The 15982-nt window shown below is 42.9% G+C and overlaps 4 protein-coding genes across 6 annotated transcripts; 2 read left to right on the top strand and 2 right to left on the bottom strand.

Annotated features, from left to right (window-relative positions):
* The first annotated feature begins 66 nt into the window (after positions 1–66).
* On the top strand, positions 67–5114 carry cmtm6 (CKLF-like MARVEL transmembrane domain containing 6). 2 transcript variants are annotated; one of them, XM_047033877.1, is made up of 5 exons: positions 67–403; positions 635–764; positions 3546–3722; positions 3980–4078; positions 4444–5114. In XM_047033877.1, exons 2-5 carry the CDS (start codon positions 642–644, stop codon positions 4594–4596), a joined length of 552 nt encoding a protein of 183 aa, XP_046889833.1. In that variant the 5' UTR covers positions 67–403; positions 635–641; the 3' UTR covers positions 4597–5114. The 2 variants fall into 2 exon arrangements, with proteins under 2 accessions (XP_046889833.1, XP_046889840.1); XM_047033884.1 differs by having other exon boundaries at positions 302–403; positions 638–764.
* Positions 5115–6675: 1561 nt separating this feature from the next.
* On the bottom strand, positions 6676–9458 carry cmtm7 (CKLF-like MARVEL transmembrane domain containing 7). Its single transcript, XM_047043002.1, has 5 exons — positions 9218–9458; positions 8414–8590; positions 8122–8220; positions 7696–7777; positions 6676–7492 (listed from the first exon to the last, which is right to left on the bottom strand). Exons 1-5 carry the CDS (start codon positions 9329–9331, stop codon positions 7479–7481), a joined length of 486 nt encoding a protein of 161 aa, XP_046898958.1. The 5' UTR covers positions 9332–9458; the 3' UTR covers positions 6676–7478.
* A 1689-nt stretch (positions 9459–11147) lies between these two features.
* On the bottom strand, positions 11148–14026 carry siglec15l (sialic acid binding Ig-like lectin 15, like). 2 transcript variants are annotated; one of them, XM_047042979.1, is made up of 9 exons: positions 13885–14026; positions 13363–13740; positions 12829–13176; positions 12646–12676; positions 12541–12563; positions 12362–12406; positions 12033–12119; positions 11866–11904; positions 11148–11551 (listed from the first exon to the last, which is right to left on the bottom strand). In XM_047042979.1, the coding sequence occupies exons 1-9, from the start codon at positions 13958–13960 to the stop codon at positions 11520–11522; spliced, it is 1059 nt and encodes a 352-aa protein (XP_046898935.1). In that variant the 5' UTR covers positions 13961–14026; the 3' UTR covers positions 11148–11519. The 2 variants fall into 2 exon arrangements, with proteins under 2 accessions (XP_046898935.1, XP_046898944.1); XM_047042988.1 differs by lacking the exons at positions 11148–11551; positions 11866–11904; positions 12646–12676 and having other exon boundaries at positions 12032–12119.
* Positions 14027–14451: 425 nt separating this feature from the next.
* Positions 14452–15849, top strand: si:dkey-11p23.7 (V-set and Ig domain-containing protein). The gene is made up of 3 exons (XM_047041231.1): positions 14452–14518; positions 14804–15193; positions 15354–15849. The coding sequence occupies exons 1-3, from the start codon at positions 14464–14466 to the stop codon at positions 15755–15757; spliced, it is 849 nt and encodes a 282-aa protein (XP_046897187.1). The 5' UTR covers positions 14452–14463; the 3' UTR covers positions 15758–15849.
* Positions 15850–15982: the final 133 nt, after the last annotated feature.

Below are 15982 nucleotides of genomic sequence, written 5' to 3'. Positions count from 1 at the left end.
GACAGACCTAGACCAACATCTGGTGAGACAATAGAGACTTTGCTTTGCGTCCGCGAGCAGAAGCAACAGGTAGGGTATGCGTGCGCACACCTAGGTGTGCCGTAGGTTACGGCGGAATTTACCTATTTTTCTCCTACAACTTTCTTGATAGTTTAGGATACAGTACACGGGAGGGATTGCAATTCATGCTGTAGGACGTTGACATCCTTAACGATACTTTCCAATTGTTTCAACACTGGTTTAAAACTCTGCTCGAAGCCGCCCACCTCATTCAGCCGGTGGGGTGGAGACTTTAGACAACACGCGGAAGTTGAGTTGAAGATCGAAACAAAAGACAGCGTGAACAATTGTATAGAGAAGTTCACGAGTAATTCTTTATTGCTGATTTAACCCAACAATACACGTGAGTTTGTTAATACTTAATTATATTTTGTATTATTATACTTACAAATCACCCTCCAATGCTCAATTTTTCTGTATTACATAGGCCCAGGGTATAAAGTTATTGTGTACTAACTAGTAGTTTCATTTTCCACCAATTTTGCCTGATGGGTTAAAGGCCAAAGTATAGTAAGACATTTTTTTTTCCAACCTAGCCTACTTTATGTCGGTTAAACGGACATTTATTTTACAGCAGTAGCATGGCGTCGGCGGACCAAGTCTATAGTCCAACAACTGTACCGGAGACTAAGTCGAGAAACTGTTTCACAGTGCCAAATGAGTTTTTAGATAAACCACGGAGTCTGATAAAACTTGCTGAAGTGGTAAGTGCTCCATCGTTTGTCATTAATCCCACCTTTAGTTTACACTAATAAGTCAGCCAGTCCAGTTTCCTAGTGGCAGTAAGGAGACAGCTATTTGGGGTTTGGAATGGGACCATGCTGTCCTGTCAATGACTAAAATGTGCAGGTCACATCTAATGCTGAGATTAAGGTCTCATTCTATGCCCTTGAGAACTGTTGTAGTGACCACACCAAAATTATGTGGGTTAACTGGTTTGGTGTCTCCCGCAATTACTGTCATGCTTTGTGGTGCAAGTTTTTCACAGAACAGTATTGATATAACAGGCCTACTCATTCAAAAGACTATCGTGACCAGTGTCCGACTGGTGTCTAAGGGGGAAGTGAAAATGCTGGGCTCCGGTGTAGCAAGCTACTGGACCAGAGAGGAGGGAAGAGCTGACAACAGCAGTTCTGTTATTCCTTAGAATTGTCAGGGTTGGGTTGGTAACTTTGCCATTCAATATAAGTCATGATTGATTGGAAAGATACCACTCCAACACAAGCTTGTCTTGTACATACAGTCTTTTTCAGACATGTTCCGGTTTTTTGACTAGGCTGGTCCTGGATATGTGTACCTGAGAGGTTAGTTGTTGTTAAGGAACACAGGGAGACAATACAACAACACTAACAAGACACGTAGGTGGGCATTTAAAGCTCATTTGATCTTAAAACTGGTGCTGAATCCATGACTGTGTTTATTTATACTCTAGGTGCCAGACACAGAGATCCAGCTCTGGCTTGTTAACATGGCCTTGTATTTGTGGTCACACTGAGTCCCTTCACACACTAACTAGAATCAGGTGTTTGCAATACAGCTCAGCAGTTCACCCCTAATGAAATCAGCAGACAGATGCTGAATTCCTTTGCTGGGTTTATTTTAAACCTGCTGCTTCCTCACACATTATCACGCAGTGCCAGATTATGTGTATGTGTTGTTTGTTTCATCTTTGTCTTGCTTCCAACACAGACCACATTTCAGAAATGTGGGTCCTGGTTCCTCTTGGGAAGCATGACAGCACTTACAGAACATGAAAGACCCATTCATTACCAATCCTATAGACGTCAGTGTAATGAGGAATATATTGAAAGCTGCAAAAGAGCCTCTAACAGATATTTACGAATATACAGTAGATAATAGATAAATAGATGTGTATATATATATCTATGCAGTAGATCAGTGGTTCTCAACCCTGTCCTCAGGGACCCCCTGTCCTGCTTGTTTTATATGTTTCCCTGCTCCGACACACCTGATTCAAATGCATGTTCGTTACCAGGCTTCTACAGAGCTAGATAACAACCCTTTTATTCGAATCAGGTGTGTTGGAGCAGGGAAACATCTAAAACATGCAGAACAGGGGGTCCCTGAGGACAGGGTTGAGAACCACTGCAGTAGATGATATAGGCCACAGTAGTTCCCAACCCTGGTCATCAGGGCACCCTGTCCTGCCTGTTTTAGATGGTTCCCTGCTCCAACACACCCAAGTCAAATTAATGGTCATAAGCAGGCTTCTGCAGAGCTGGATAACGACCCATTCATTTGATTCAGGTGTGTTGAAGCAGGAAAACATCTAAAACATGCAGGACAGGCTGCCCTGAAGACCAGGGTTGGGAACCACTGAGGCAGTGGGTGATATAGCATGTGCCTGAGTGAGTGTGCCAGAAGATGTGTAGTTAAATACAGTAGACATCTTTTGGACCCAAAATAGAATACAAACATATTTCAACCTCTGTCCCTGCCTGTCAACCACACACAGACACGCCCTATCGCAAACTTTCATTATAGAAAACCCACCCATGGATTGCGAGAGGAAACTGGAAAGAAAGTATTCCAGCGGCTGCAGTGTTTTACAGTGCTCCAGCCTCCATCTGCTCGTAGTAAACCTCCAAATATAGACTCGCAGCCTCGTCAGTACAGCTGGCTCTGTCTGGGCCAAGAACCGGCCTCGTCTCTTATTCCTGAGGAAGTGGCCCTGCCCTCTTCCTTTGAGCCAGTGGTGACGCTTCCTTACGGAGGTCTCACACAGGACAGCACAGCTCAGGGTGGTACTGTGTGTACATGCACCTCTTAAGTCCACAGCTTAGCCCAAACTCACTCCTTTAGTCGATTCCAGGCTGTGGTTAGCAAGGGAGGAAACAATACTGAGGAAAGCTCCTGTATCATATGCCTTGAGAAACTGAGGTTTCAATATCAGACGTGGCTCTTTCTGTTTTGAATGTGGACTGGAGAGAACATCTGCTTTCATCCCTAGATGAAGTATTTGTGTGTGCTTGTGTGGGACTAACTTAATAAAAGGCGTTGTCTGACTAGCTCTGTCACAGTCCAGAGACTACTCTATGAATACTACTGGCAGGTCGGTGTGTTATGAAAGGGAGTTTGCTTTGGTTGTTTGCGGTGAAAAGATGGCTTTGTGTTTGGTCTTCCGTTGCAAAACAAAATGCAGCATTTAAGGGCTGCCAGTTGTAGCCATTTCCACACGTCAACATCCTCAAAGGATCTGGAAAAGCAGCTTCCTTGGCATGGGCAGTAAACATGTTTTCTTGGAACCGTTCTTGTTGAGATGAGATCAGAAAACCCAACTGTCCGGTTTGAGCTCTACAATGAAGCCTTCCTCTGTCTCAAGTATTGGAATCCTTCATCTGACGCAAAGCATTTGTTTATTCTTCAGTTGCAGAAGTATGTAACTTCTTGGTTCTTAGGTTTGGTGGCACCACCTGTTGGTGAGAGAGAGTTGTGGTTAAAATGGTGTGTGTTTCTTTCCTCAGCTCCTGTCGTTTGTAGCGTTCATCCTGGAAGAGGTGGTGACAAACTGTGCGAGCTGTGGTTCACTCTACTTCTTTGAGTTTGTCAGCTGCACAGCCTTCCTCTTCACAGCCCTCCTCCTCTTCCTCCTCACCACCAAGTGGAATACAAGAGTGGGAATCAACTGCTGGTCTACTTTAGTGAGTTTTTGTGTGTGTGTGTGTGTGTGTGTGTGTGTGTGTGTGTGTGTGTGTGTGTGTGTGTGTGTGTGTGTGTGTGTGTGTGTGTGTGTGTGTGTGTGTGTGTGTGTGTGTGTGTGTGTGTGTGTGTGTGTGTGTGTGTGTGTGTGTGTGTGTGTGTGTGTGTGTGTGTGTGTGTGTGTATATAATGTATATGAAGGGTAATGTGTGGACTGGTAGTTGTTCCAGGCTGTCATTCTGACTTGTGCTGCTTGCAGGATTTTTGGTACACTGCCGCGGTCTTGGGCTTGTTCCTCTTCGCCTCCATCTTCTTTGCTGCAGACAATGGAGGGACGGACCTGGAGAAGGCTGCAGTGGTGCGTTCTCTTCTTTTGGGGTCCAGCCAGGAGTCCTGTTAGCCAGCTAACTTTAAATGAAATGGTTAATTTAGGTATTTCCCGACACAAGAAAGGGTTTCAGTGATATAATAACAGCAGGAAACAGCCTAGTGGCTTTGTCATTTCAGCTCTCCCAAACGGCTGTGTAAACTATTTTCCATTGGGCCTTGTTAATACTCATTATTCCAAATGAAGTGTACATGAGCAGAGTCAATCTCCACAGAGGGAGTTTTTAAGGCAGTTGTAGCTGGTTTAGTATGCTCATAAATGTAGTAACCACAAGATAGCAGTATGGCTGTCATAATTGATGTAATTTCTTAATGTTTTTCTTGTTTCTTTTCTAGGCCTTTGGAATCCTGTCCTCCATTGCTTTTGCAGTGGATATTGGGATTTTCATAAAACTGAAAGGACTTCCTTTCAGAAACCAGACCGACATAAGGAACAGGGATTCCAACAGCGGGCCAGCAGAAGTAGAGAAACTCAACACAGAAGAATAGTTCACAATACTCCCGTGGAGACCACTCGATATTGCATCAAAATGGTTGTAACATTATGTTTTTAACATTGATATCTCAAGGGCAGTGGGCTTTTTAAATTACTCAATCTTGAAACCGTTTTTTTTTTGTCCAAAACATTCCTTGTGATCATTCCCGGTTTGATCTTTTGTTCGGAGCAATCTTAATTTGTAAGACATGTAGTGCTTCCTCCCTGTGATAATTCAGCTTTCCCTAAGCAGTGACCATGACCTCCCAGACTGACTTAAGTAGATGGGTTTCTATCCCGGTGTATTACTGGATCTAATTCAAAGAGATAGAACCGTATCAATCTCTGTGTTTGGTTCTGCTTATCTCACACTTAAAACACAGAACTAGAAGAACCCAATTGATTCACTATACACTATAAAATATTTGTATTTTCATATTTTTGAGTTGCTATTGTTATTTATATTTTTGAAAAACTACACAAATACTTTTTTAATTGTTTTTAAATAGTTAATTAGAATTGTAAAAAATACAAAATAAAAAGAACACAAATCAAAACTTCTAATCACATTGTTGAAGTCATAATTTATTTTGGTGTTTATACTGAAATTGATTTGTCTATATAGATTACAACATGTGTGTTTTATATGATGTATTCTGCTGTCTTAGACTTCTTACTGTCTCATGCTGTTGACCAGCCATACCATCACCCCTATTCTGGAGTAACACCTGGATGGCAAGCAGATATATAGTGAATACCATTCTGTTGAGATTCCATCATTTTCTTTTAATCAGCATGACCTTGTGTGCCTTAATGAATATAGCTTTGTTTGTGAAAGTGTGGAGTATTTTAATATTCAGACCAAATAAATCTGCGTCCCTAAACTTAAGTTTACATTTATGTAAGAGGCAGTGATGTCAGACATGTTCAATAGAAATGTTTGGCCCTCTTTTTGGTTTTTATTTCTGTAGTTATGCCCATTTTATTTCTAATGTTATGCCCACTACAGGTAAGGACTGCAATACGACTAGACATGCTATTGCCATCTGCTGGAGTAGGGAAAATTACCCAAATATCCGACGAACCAAGCTTTGCATCCTACATTTTGTGGGGAAGTGATAAAGACGGATTTCACACACACTCATAATCCATAGTAGATTAACTTGTGATTTACCTGACAGCATGTTGATAAACTAAGTGACTTTGCGGTCAACCTTCTTGCCTCAAACTAAAGGAGAGCATCACTTTCAAGAGACTGGAGTACATGAACAACCAACCCCCAGCTCTCTTAGCCTAGCCAGTGTGTCAGAATGAAGGATTCATTCTGAAGGATTGATGGGATGTAATGTAAAATTTAAGACTACTGACAACTGACTTGTAAAAATCTGGCAAAAAAAAAAACTCATGCTGTTAAGTACCATGTTAAATATGTGAGTGGCTGAGTGTCATGTCAGTGTGGTATTAGTGTTTGTTAGAGAGATCATCTATTGGATGCAAGTTGGTCTTGAGGCTGTAAAGCTATAAGTAGGTCCCTTCTCTGTAAACTGTACCTATCCACGTTTATATCATACAATAAATACTTGAATTTTGCATCATGTTCATGTCCTCTGAATGTTAGGGCACACCCATGATAATAACTCAGTCCTTTCTCCAACCATGACTTTAAAGGAAGTGCAGTAAGCCACCAGAGGGCGTTGTTGTTTCACGAACTGCTGATAAACTACCTGTATAACTCATGTTTCCACACAGGCCTTCCTAATCCAAAAAGCTCTACAGACATCTCTCACTTTGGCTCCTCCTTCCCATCTCCCTCTAGCGAGATGGTCTGTGTGTTGCACTATACTGCTCCAGGAATGGCCAAGCACATTTCTGATACATGTCATTTGTTTGGTATGTTCATAATTATATCAAACTCCTATTGCTGTGAGGGGATCTAAATACACACCTTTAGGAGTGTGACTGTAGACAAACTATCCAGTGTGTTACTGGTTAAGCATGTACCACATATTTTCATTAATTATAAGTTGCGTTGGTCCTTATCAATGATAGATAACATGTTCTTAATCTAAAAATGAATCAAAGAAATGTACACATTTTTACTTCAGCCAAAAAAGCATGTTTTTTTTATTATTAAACTTAAAAAAAATTCTAACTATCCATTTCAAATCTGAGTTTAATTATGCATGGCATTGTGAGCAAGCATGTCGAAGCTAAAACAACACTGTCTCTGGTAGCTGAGGCACTCAGAATACGGTATACAGTCATCTGGATCTGAATAGGAACTGCAACCTGCTTGTCAGATTACTATTAATGCACCACCTGGAAACACATAGGCACATATAGAGAGGTACTGATATCAGAGCATCATAGTTTTGATGATTAATCTACCAGCGTTTTTTGGTAACAAAGCTTCATAGTGCACTTTAAATTCAAATACTGAAAAATGAAAAATAAATAAATACGTACTCACAGCAAACATTTTAGACACTTTCCACTCCTAACATGCCCAACTAGCAGTTTCACCAGTACAGAACAACTACAAGCCAGCTGGTTATACAACTACGAGCCAATACCAGCTGCTGAAACAGACCCAGGAGGTATTACAATCTCAGCAGTTGTTCCACTCAAAAATCAATTTCAATATGCATGCAATGTATGCAAATGTATCTTTAATAAAAGTGAGTTTGAGAGCACTCATCCCAGAGCTGATGTGTTGATTCTGTAAGGGGAAAGAAAACATAAAAGTATATCTTTTTCCAATACTGATTTGGATTTAAAAGGCAAACAGACATGGGGAGTTCTTAGGCACTGAAAGTGACCATCACACAGCACACTGATAATAATCATAAAAATTGAGCCGCCTTGGAACTTCCGAGCATGGCACACTTGATCCATTTTAAACAGATGCACCTACAACAGACACAGAGAAAGATAGAACAATTAAGAGAGGGGGGAGGATGGAGAGCTGAGTACAGCTGTTACATAATAAACCCCCCACGACGTAGACGAACAATGTCATGATTTGAAGTGCTGTAATCAAATATTTTTCGTACGAGTCAGTCATGTCACTAAGCAACCAGTGCCTGAAAACTAGTAATAATCATTTGACTTACTGGTTGGCTGGGAGCCACAGGACACCTTGTATGTAGTCCAAAGACTGACAGCTAGCAGGAACGTGGCTATGAAGCCAAACACCTGACAGAGTACACAACAGGCTTGGAGTCAGTTCAGGTTGAATCCTTTCCAAATTTAAATCACACTACTATTATATAAAGTAGGTATGTGAAGCATTTCTATGAAATGAAGCTATTCTTAAAAGATACACTTAGGAATATCAATAGACGTGTTACAATAAATAAAGAGATCCTCATCAACACAAATGTCTTTTAACTCCTGACTGCTTGGTAGTTGAAGCCTCACATTAACATTAGATCAAAATGATCACATTTCTACTTATTCTCAAACTCTGGAGCCAAGTATTAAAACCATAGAACAGTAACAGTGAAGTAATCCGAGTGGTCATCAGTGAGGTCACTCACGGACCCGGCCACCAGTTCAGACACTCCGCTACTCTTTACAGCTGCTACGATGGAGGCTATGCCAACCAGGATGGTCCCCACGGCGTAGTGGAAGAACTCCTAGAACACAAAACTATATTTGGGTTCACATTACCCACTTGTGTGTGTGTGTGTGTGTGTGCGTGTGTGTGTGTGGAGGGAGGGGGGGGTGTAATGAATGGCCATAGGTGGTTTGTAAATTCAAGAGAGAAAAAAAACAAAAAAGTCATGCAAATTGCAAGAAAGAGATTGAAATGTGTGCATTGTCGCTCACTGTCAGAGTCCAGTTGATACAGGGGATCTTGCTCTGCAAGCGGAGCAGGTACGTGAGGTAAAAGATGAGGAAGGCGATGAGGAACCACAGGGTCACCACCTCAAAGTAGCGGAAGGCTGACCAATCTGTCCATCCCCGGGCTAGATGCACGCACAGAAACGCTATCAGGAGTGCCACCTGGAAACACACATACAGGTTTACTTCTTATCCTGATGGGTTTTTTTTTTAGTTCCATCTGGGACGTAAAATTATTTGTCATTAATATTTTAAGTGAATAATAACAAAAACATCTGCAGACATCCCAACCTGCAGAGACTCATTTCCGGGAGGAAATAACCCTCAACAGGACATGAGTTATTTGTTATTCAGTAAATTGGTTATTAGTATTTCCTGAAACTGCAGAGGTTGATGCCAGTGTGCAGCCGAGTTGGGCTGGTGTGCATACTGTAGTATGACCGGGTTTCATGACAGATCTACTAGGAGGAGTTTGAATAGGAAGTAAAGCTAAACGTCACCATCATTAATAGCGAGTTTTAACACCCAATTTCCAACATAAAAGCTATGAGTTTAGATTTTTTTTTTAAATATATATATATATATAATTTGAATATGTGTGAAAAGAAGCGTAGGCTTATGAAAAGTCGTCTCAAGACTCGCAAACACATTTTGAAACAGCGTTGTTTAAGACCATACATCCACATCGTCATAGAATATTAGGATCAGAAACGGCTTTTAATTTAACAAAAGTTTATTGGCTTTAGAAGGCTATTGCAGGCTGTGGGGAACGATATAATCTGATCTCACCATTTGAGCGATCTTCAGTAAACCGTGTGTGGAACGGGTGTAGCCCATGTTAAAAAAACCTCCATCAGAAGTCGATGTTGTTGTAGTAGTGGTAGTTACAATAGTGTGAGACATTTTTATATTTGTAGAAAATACCTATTATCAAGATATATCAACCGTTAAACGCCGTTAAGTGTCCAACAGTACGCAAAAGTCTGTGCTGTTCTGTTACCCGTGTGTGAGTCATGGGGGTGGGGTTTTCAGCAAACGAGCAGCTACAACATCAACGGATTCACAGTTGATTTTTAGTCCATGCTGAAAATAGGAAATCGCAATCAAAAAGTTTAATCTCCGAAGTAGATCTAGCATACTCATGAAAAAACGGTCACTTTGTTCTCCCGTGCGAGACAACCTACTATCACATACTATCATAATGTTAATACATACATTTTTTGACTTTTGGTTTGGCTGTTTTTATTTATTTAATTTCGATTCGAGTTGATTTGTCAGTTTGAAATAAACTCCTACATTTCTAAACAATTCACAATAAAAGGTAGTTGTTTTCTAGCAATGATGCAACAGTTGGGACGCACCTACTAAAGTGCACTATAACTAGTATAGAAGCTACAAGCTTTGTGGCTCACACATTCTCTATCACCAAATCATGTAAAGTAGCACTAAGTCCACAAACAAACACATTAGCACTCTCTGGGGATGGAAAAAGATTTAAATAGCAATACCAGAGAAGTCTGCACGGTCAAACAGGAACCACACCCTTAAAAGGCCACAGTCATTAGTAGGCTAAAAAGCCATTCAGCTTCACGTGTGCCAGCTGACGACAGCTTTTTCACATAGTTTCAGTTTAGGCCACACTGCACATTGCCAACTAAAAATAAAGCTCACAAATTCAAAGAACACACCTGTAATGGAAATGTTGGTCATATGCATAGATGTATGTGTATGAAATCTATAATCTTCTATGTTCATTGGTAAGAGACAGGAAGGCAAGATAATTAAGTTGAGTTCAAAGGAATGTGAGGTGCTGATGGCTCTGTGGGCAGCTTGCCCTGGGGGATGGGTGAAGCATTTTATATGGCATTCTGTCCTCTGGTTACTGTAAGGGGTCAATGAGATAGTTGCTCTGAACTTTGGCTAGAAGGACTGTGTCCTGTTTCATTGTTTGTGTTAATTAAAAGTATTGTTTGAAGATGGTCACACAAAGGACAGTTGACCATTTGACTGGTCAACCCCTGTGGCTTTATTATCTACTGCTCTGGAGAGAGCTGTGACATCAAAGAACTTTGGGACACACTGGACACTTGGTATTGTTTCAAGCTGTCACTAAGTTGAGTTAGCCAATCACAGAGTTTGCTTCATTGATTGATTGACCTTATGGAATGCCATTTGATCTTAAGTTTATATAAGGCAGTGCATGTGTGCTGGCTGATCATCACTCCTGCGAACGACCTGTGTAGATGACACCTCCTTCGCTGTGATTGATCAGCAAAGCTTTGTTTATGTAATTGTATAGTCTAATAAATTGTATTAAAACCATATCCCTTGACTATTCAGATCTACACAGTGCCACTCGAATTCTTCCTTAACACACCAACAAATGTGTATGTTTATTTGCTTTACTTGAAGCAATAACAGGCATACGTGTATAAATATAATGATTGATAGGATATGAGGGTGTGTGTGTGTGTGTGGGGGGGGGTCCAGTAGAGACATGGGCGACAGGTAAATTAACAGATTGAAATCAAGTTTGTGAACAGTGTGATTAGGTGAGCTACATCGGTAATATGGGGTAATGTGGAGGTTAGTGCAGTCAATTTGGGTTGCCTTGCTGTAGGCTGGTTCATTAATTATATGAGGTTTTAGAAATCGCACAATATAGATATTTCAGCACGTTTGCCTGTAGCTGAAGCCTGTACATGCCACAAACATCAACTAACCAAACACATCCCAGTTTATTTGCAACATACTTTGTATCACAAACAATTTGTCTGTGGCTTTTCCCTAGACTTTTTCAGTCAGATGTTCTCAAAACAAGAAATTATTTCGTAAATCCAACCAAAAACAGGAAAGTTTGCTCTCTATAGGATCATCGTGAATGAAGAAAAACGGCCAAAAGCTTGTTTAGCATTAGTTAATACCAACCAAAGGAAAAGTGATTTCCTATGGCTGTCAGAAACCTTTCTGCTGTTACTTCCTAAAGGAAGCATTGTTTTCATACAGCATAGGAAATGTCGGTTTACAGTTTACACAGCGTGGGACATGTTGGTTTCAAATATGGAACAATCTCTTCTCCTGTTTCCTGCCGTTAGGAGAAAGTCACTGAAGCGTAGTTGACACCTGAGCAGCAAAGGCAAAATCTGTTGGTACAGTCAGTCTGTTGGTGCAGTCAGTCTGTTGGTACATTCAGTCTGTTGGTGAAGTCAGTCTGTTGGTGCAGTCAGTCTGTTGGTACAGTCAGTCTGTTGGTACAATCAGTCTGTTGGTGAAGTCAGTCTGTTGGTACAGTCAGTCTGTTGGTGAACTCAGTCTGTTGGTACAGTCAGTCTGTTGGTACAGTAAAGTCTATCTGTTGGTGAAGTCAGTCTGTTGGTACAGTCACTCTGTTGGTGAAGTCAGTCGGTTGGTACACTCTGTCTGTTGTTGCTACTCACCCTCGTCTGCTGTGGAGACGTGAGGTAACCCCTGGAGAGCTATAAGAACATAGAGCTACGTGACTATGTTTACTTGCAAGAGGGTACTGGTGTTGTTCAGTACAATACTGAAACTCTGGGCTAATTCAATATTTGAATTGTAAAACACACTGAAGAGTAAAACTCACGTGGACCTGGGATGTGAATGACTGAGTAAACCAATTCCATTTCATCAGCTCCTATTTCCGTCAGGTCATTCCGCTCTGGTCTCTTCTCTGGGTTTTGGAAAATAGCAACAGAATGAAAACAATGACATGATCGTTAGCCATGATGAAACTGTATAATAGTCAGGGTTCAAATTACCGGTGGGCTTGGGGGGGTTTGACCCCCCTAATTAAGACTTGGACCCCCCAAGAGAAGTAAAAACAACAGGTCGGGGGGGGTCGATACACGGCCTGGAGAAGAAGTCGACCCCCCCTGATTGTCACTGTATGATTTGCACTCTGATAATACTCACCTAAGTCTGTGCTGTTGGCATATATAGGGCACTCACAAGACTGACCTGTTGACAAGCAGTTTCACCATGTTATTATTTTCTATTAATTCAGACGTTGGAAAACAAGGAGAATCATAACTCACTATTACTGCCTTTGTGAGGCAATGTAAACAACACTGAACCAGCGTGAGGCTAAACACCTGGCTTAGTTTGCTCTTCACACCTGGGCAAGGAGAGAATCTTGTTAATTCAATGCTACCTGATTAATGCAGTTAAACAAACAGTTATTTCAGAACACATGTCACCTGTTGTCTGAAGGACAGAGTCTCAGAATTCCTTGGGAGGAAAGGGGAACAAAGACAGCAGAAACCCTCAATGACAGAACTGTAACTGTAAAGACATAACATACTAAGGCATCTGGAGTAAAGATGCCCAAAGATATGAATTACGTTTTAATATCTTGTTTCAATGTACAGTACACAACCTACCCCTCTTCCTTAGCAAAAACACAGCCACAACACCAAGCAGCAGCACCAGCATCACACCGCAGACAGAAAGCGCTACAGAGAGGGATGAAGCCTTAGGGGGGAAAGAGGCCTCTGCTCTCGCCAGCCTGTTGTCTGCCCTGCAGGTGTACTGATGTTGGATGGAGTAGGGGATTGAGCTTTTGATCTGGTAATCTCCAGGGGAATCCTGCTGGCCTGAGGGCTCCTCCTGGCCAGAGGATAGCCAGGTGATGGAAGGCCGGGGGTTGCCCTCTGCTATACAGCAAAGGCTGCCATTCCCTGAGCCAGAGGCTGTTCTGTCCCATGTGAGGCTGAGAATCTGGACCGGAGCTGGAGAGGAAGGAACACAGGCTCTTTATGTTCCTTAAGTTCCTGACTAGAACTAGTATTTAATCAAATACACTCCAACATGTTCTGTTCCACAGTATTTTATAAAGATACTTTAGAATGTGTCTGCTTAAAATATAGAGGACTATATTCAAATGATATTGACATAGAAACAATGTATGCCTTCACCTGTGACGTTGAGGTGTGTTGGAGACTGGCATCTATTATACTCCAATTCTACTCTGCAGAAGTAGTCTCCATTGTCTGTGAGTGTCAGGTTTCTAACCAGGAGGGAAAGTTTGCTCTCTCTAGGATCCTCGTGAATGAAGAATCGCAGCGAGGATTCAGAGACCAGGCAGCGATCTGGTTTTCTCTGTGTGACATTTTGCATCTTGCACTCAAAGAAAGGCTTTGCTTTCGACTGTCTGAACAGCCACTGAACTGTGATGACCCCAGAGTATGTGTTTTGCTGTGGATGTGTGAAGGTGCAGGGCAGTACCACATCTTCTCCTACGGTGCCATTCACCACAGGGGCTGTGGTCATGTGCCAGTCCTGGGACAGTACGCCTAGAGGGAACAACAAAGGCTGAGACATCTAGAGTGCTCTGAAACACAATCAATGCACCATAAAACTAACACAAGTATATTACAAAGACTCAAATGACTCCAGAGATGCTAATAGAAGAATGCTCCAGGATGATCGGTTCCTACCAGGGATGACCCAGAGAAGTAGCAATGTCCACATGACCCTCCAGGTGAGAAGGATCTGGGGTCTAACAGACTCCATCTCTGGACGGAAGATGGTTCCAGACAACTGTCTCCTTTTGAGTCCTTGATCAAGATGTGAACATGTATGAGCACTTACCATTGAAACAGGAAAATAGCTGCTGACAGGAAACATTGTGAAATCTCTCACACCCACTTCCCGTTTAAAGTCGATTATTTTAAACTTTTGACTTCTGTTTTTGGATATACGTCAGGGTAACTTTGGTTTATGGTGGATTGGTCTAATCACTTTAAATGGAAGCTCTCAAGGACAGATGTTGTCCTCATCTGATATACAAGTACACAAGATTCAAATGTGTTTTAGGAATAATGTGGTAGTGCACTCTATATTAGACATGAAAGTATGTACTCAGATACTGAATTACACTTTATAGCAGTGTACTGGGAATACTGACAAATCTTGTGACACTGTGTCTGGGAGGCTGGGAGACAGTGAGTCAAGTGGGACCCACACATACGCACACACCTCACAATATACAATATCCTGAACAGGACAGTCTGGCTATGGACATTCAAGCCGTGCTTTTCTCTTTGAGTCTCCTGCTCTCAGTCATTGAAGGTAAGTTATCAACCATACTTTATAACCAAGGGACATACACACAAGGAACACACGAGGAGCCAGGGTTCTGAAACACAGGAGCAATTTCATTATTTTCCAATGATCTTTAATCGCCTAATCGCAAGCCTTGGCTCCTTTCATTTTAATGGGTGATCTTGTCAGTGTGGCAGCCATCTTCGCCTCCTCACAGTGTCTTCACAGCCAGGCTATTAGTGGCAGTAACTTTACAGCTTCTCCAACCTTCAGAGCTGCGTCAGCTGTTGCTCTTGTCCCCTCCCCCTCTAGTGTGGGGCTCCAATGACGAGGGCTGGTCCATGAAGGTTCCTCCTGAAGTGAGGGCCATGGAGGGCTACCCCGTCGTGTTGCCCTGCTCCTTCACCCATCCTCACCACACGCTGCACTCCTCCCTGAAGGTGCTGTGGCGTCTGGGCCACGGCCAGGGCTCCAGGGTCCTGTTCCAGTGCTCTAGCCCCAGCAGCACCAGCAGCTGCCAGCCAGGTCCTAAGCAGGACCAGCGTTACCGCCTGGAGGGGATCCCCCGCCAGCATGACCTCTCCCTGCGCATCACCAATGCCGCCCTGCAGGACATTGGCCGCTACTACTGCTGTGTAGAGGTGCCCGGCCACGCCCATGCCAGCTACGAGGACAAAATGGGCACCAGGCTCCGAGTGGAAGGTGAGAAGTTGAGGGGAAGTAGCAGGGGGGGGGGGTGTCCTAGGGGGGAAGACTCACTTGTGGTGGGAGGACAATATTAATTCTGAAGGTGTACTATCATGTTTGTTTTTGGCCAATCTGCCTCTCTAGTGACTTTCTTATGTGTGGTGCTTGTGGCCAGCGGCCCCACGTATCTTGGGCCTGTCTGTGGAGGGCAGCGAGGACTCTGGCTACAAGGCTCTGTGTCGTGTCCAGGGATCCCCACTCCCTGATATCCAGTGGCTTAGCCAGGATGAGCTCCTGGAGGAGGCCTCCCTTTCTCCGCTGTCCCAGGACGCTCCTGAAGAGCACCACACCACCAGCCAGCTGCTGGATGTCCACCCTGGGCAGCAGTACACCTGCAGTGCGTCCAATCCCCTGGGGAAAGAGCAGGCCACCCTGTACGTGCTGTCTCCCAGGCCCCCGCCTGCTGGGCAGGGCCCCCCGCTGCTGCTGCTGCTCTCAGTCTCCCTGGGGGCAAAGCTCCTCCTGCTCTTGGGGACGGGGACCTGGATGTTGCTGGGGGGCTTAGATACTGCTGGCTGAAATGAGGCACATGTACGCCCACACAGATGTAAACTGGGAACGAAACGTTGCTTTCCCTCCTAACCATGCGTCTTTATGAACTAAACTCAATAAACGAGACACTTCCAACTGAACTTTATCCTCTTTTATTTCTACATGTCACTGTTAAGATGCCTCAGCCTTTGACACACAATGGATTTCTTTCTGAAATCAAAGTAAGTGTCAATGCATGCACAGAGTAATACA

This window comes from Hypomesus transpacificus, chromosome 2 (genome assembly GCF_021917145.1).
Source record: "Hypomesus transpacificus isolate Combined female chromosome 2, fHypTra1, whole genome shotgun sequence".
Classification (NCBI taxonomy): Eukaryota; Metazoa; Chordata; class Actinopteri; order Osmeriformes; family Osmeridae; genus Hypomesus; species Hypomesus transpacificus.
Note: the sequence above shows the minus strand (reverse complement) of the source record. Positions and strands in the feature narration are given on the sequence as shown.

What these genes read in the sequence shown, in the direction of transcription:
- cmtm6 (XM_047033877.1), top strand. Translation starts at nt 642, where the DNA reads ATGGCGTCGGCGGACCAAGTCTATAGTCCAACAACTGTACCGGAGACT. An exon ending in TGATAAAACTTGCTGAAGTG is followed by an intron (nt 765 to 3,545) that starts GTAAGTGCTCCA and finishes TTCTTTCCTCAG; the next exon opens with CTCCTGTCGTTTGTAGCGTT. An exon ending in ACCTGGAGAAGGCTGCAGTG is followed by an intron (nt 4,079 to 4,443) that starts GTGCGTTCTCTT and finishes TTTCTTTTCTAG; the next exon opens with GCCTTTGGAATCCTGTCCTC.
- si:dkey-11p23.7 (XM_047041231.1), top strand. Translation starts at nt 14,464, where the DNA reads ATGGACATTCAAGCCGTGCTTTTCTCTTTGAGTCTCCTGCTCTCAGTC. An exon ending in CCTGCTCTCAGTCATTGAAG is followed by an intron (nt 14,519 to 14,803) that starts GTAAGTTATCAA and finishes CTCCCCCTCTAG; the next exon opens with TGTGGGGCTCCAATGACGAG. An exon ending in CACCAGGCTCCGAGTGGAAG is followed by an intron (nt 15,194 to 15,353) that starts GTGAGAAGTTGA and finishes GCTTGTGGCCAG; the next exon opens with CGGCCCCACGTATCTTGGGC.
- cmtm7 (XM_047043002.1), bottom strand. Translation starts at nt 9,331, where the DNA reads ATGTCTCACACTATTGTAACTACCACTACTACAACAACATCGACTTCT. An exon ending in TACTGAAGATCGCTCAAATG is followed by an intron (nt 8,591 to 9,217) that starts GTGAGATCAGAT and finishes GTGTGTTTCCAG; the next exon opens with GTGGCACTCCTGATAGCGTT. An exon ending in CTGAACTGGTGGCCGGGTCC is followed by an intron (nt 7,778 to 8,121) that starts GTGAGTGACCTC and finishes GTACTCTGTCAG; the next exon opens with GTGTTTGGCTTCATAGCCAC.
- siglec15l (XM_047042979.1), bottom strand. Translation starts at nt 13,960, where the DNA reads ATGGAGTCTGTTAGACCCCAGATCCTTCTCACCTGGAGGGTCATGTGG. An exon ending in GTTTTTGCTAAGGAAGAGGG is followed by an intron (nt 12,677 to 12,828) that starts GTAGGTTGTGTA and finishes TTTCCTCCCAAG; the next exon opens with GAATTCTGAGACTCTGTCCT. An exon ending in CGTCTCCACAGCAGACGAGG is followed by an intron (nt 11,552 to 11,865) that starts GTGAGTAGCAAC and finishes TTTGCTGCTCAG; the next exon opens with GTGTCAACTACGCTTCAGTG.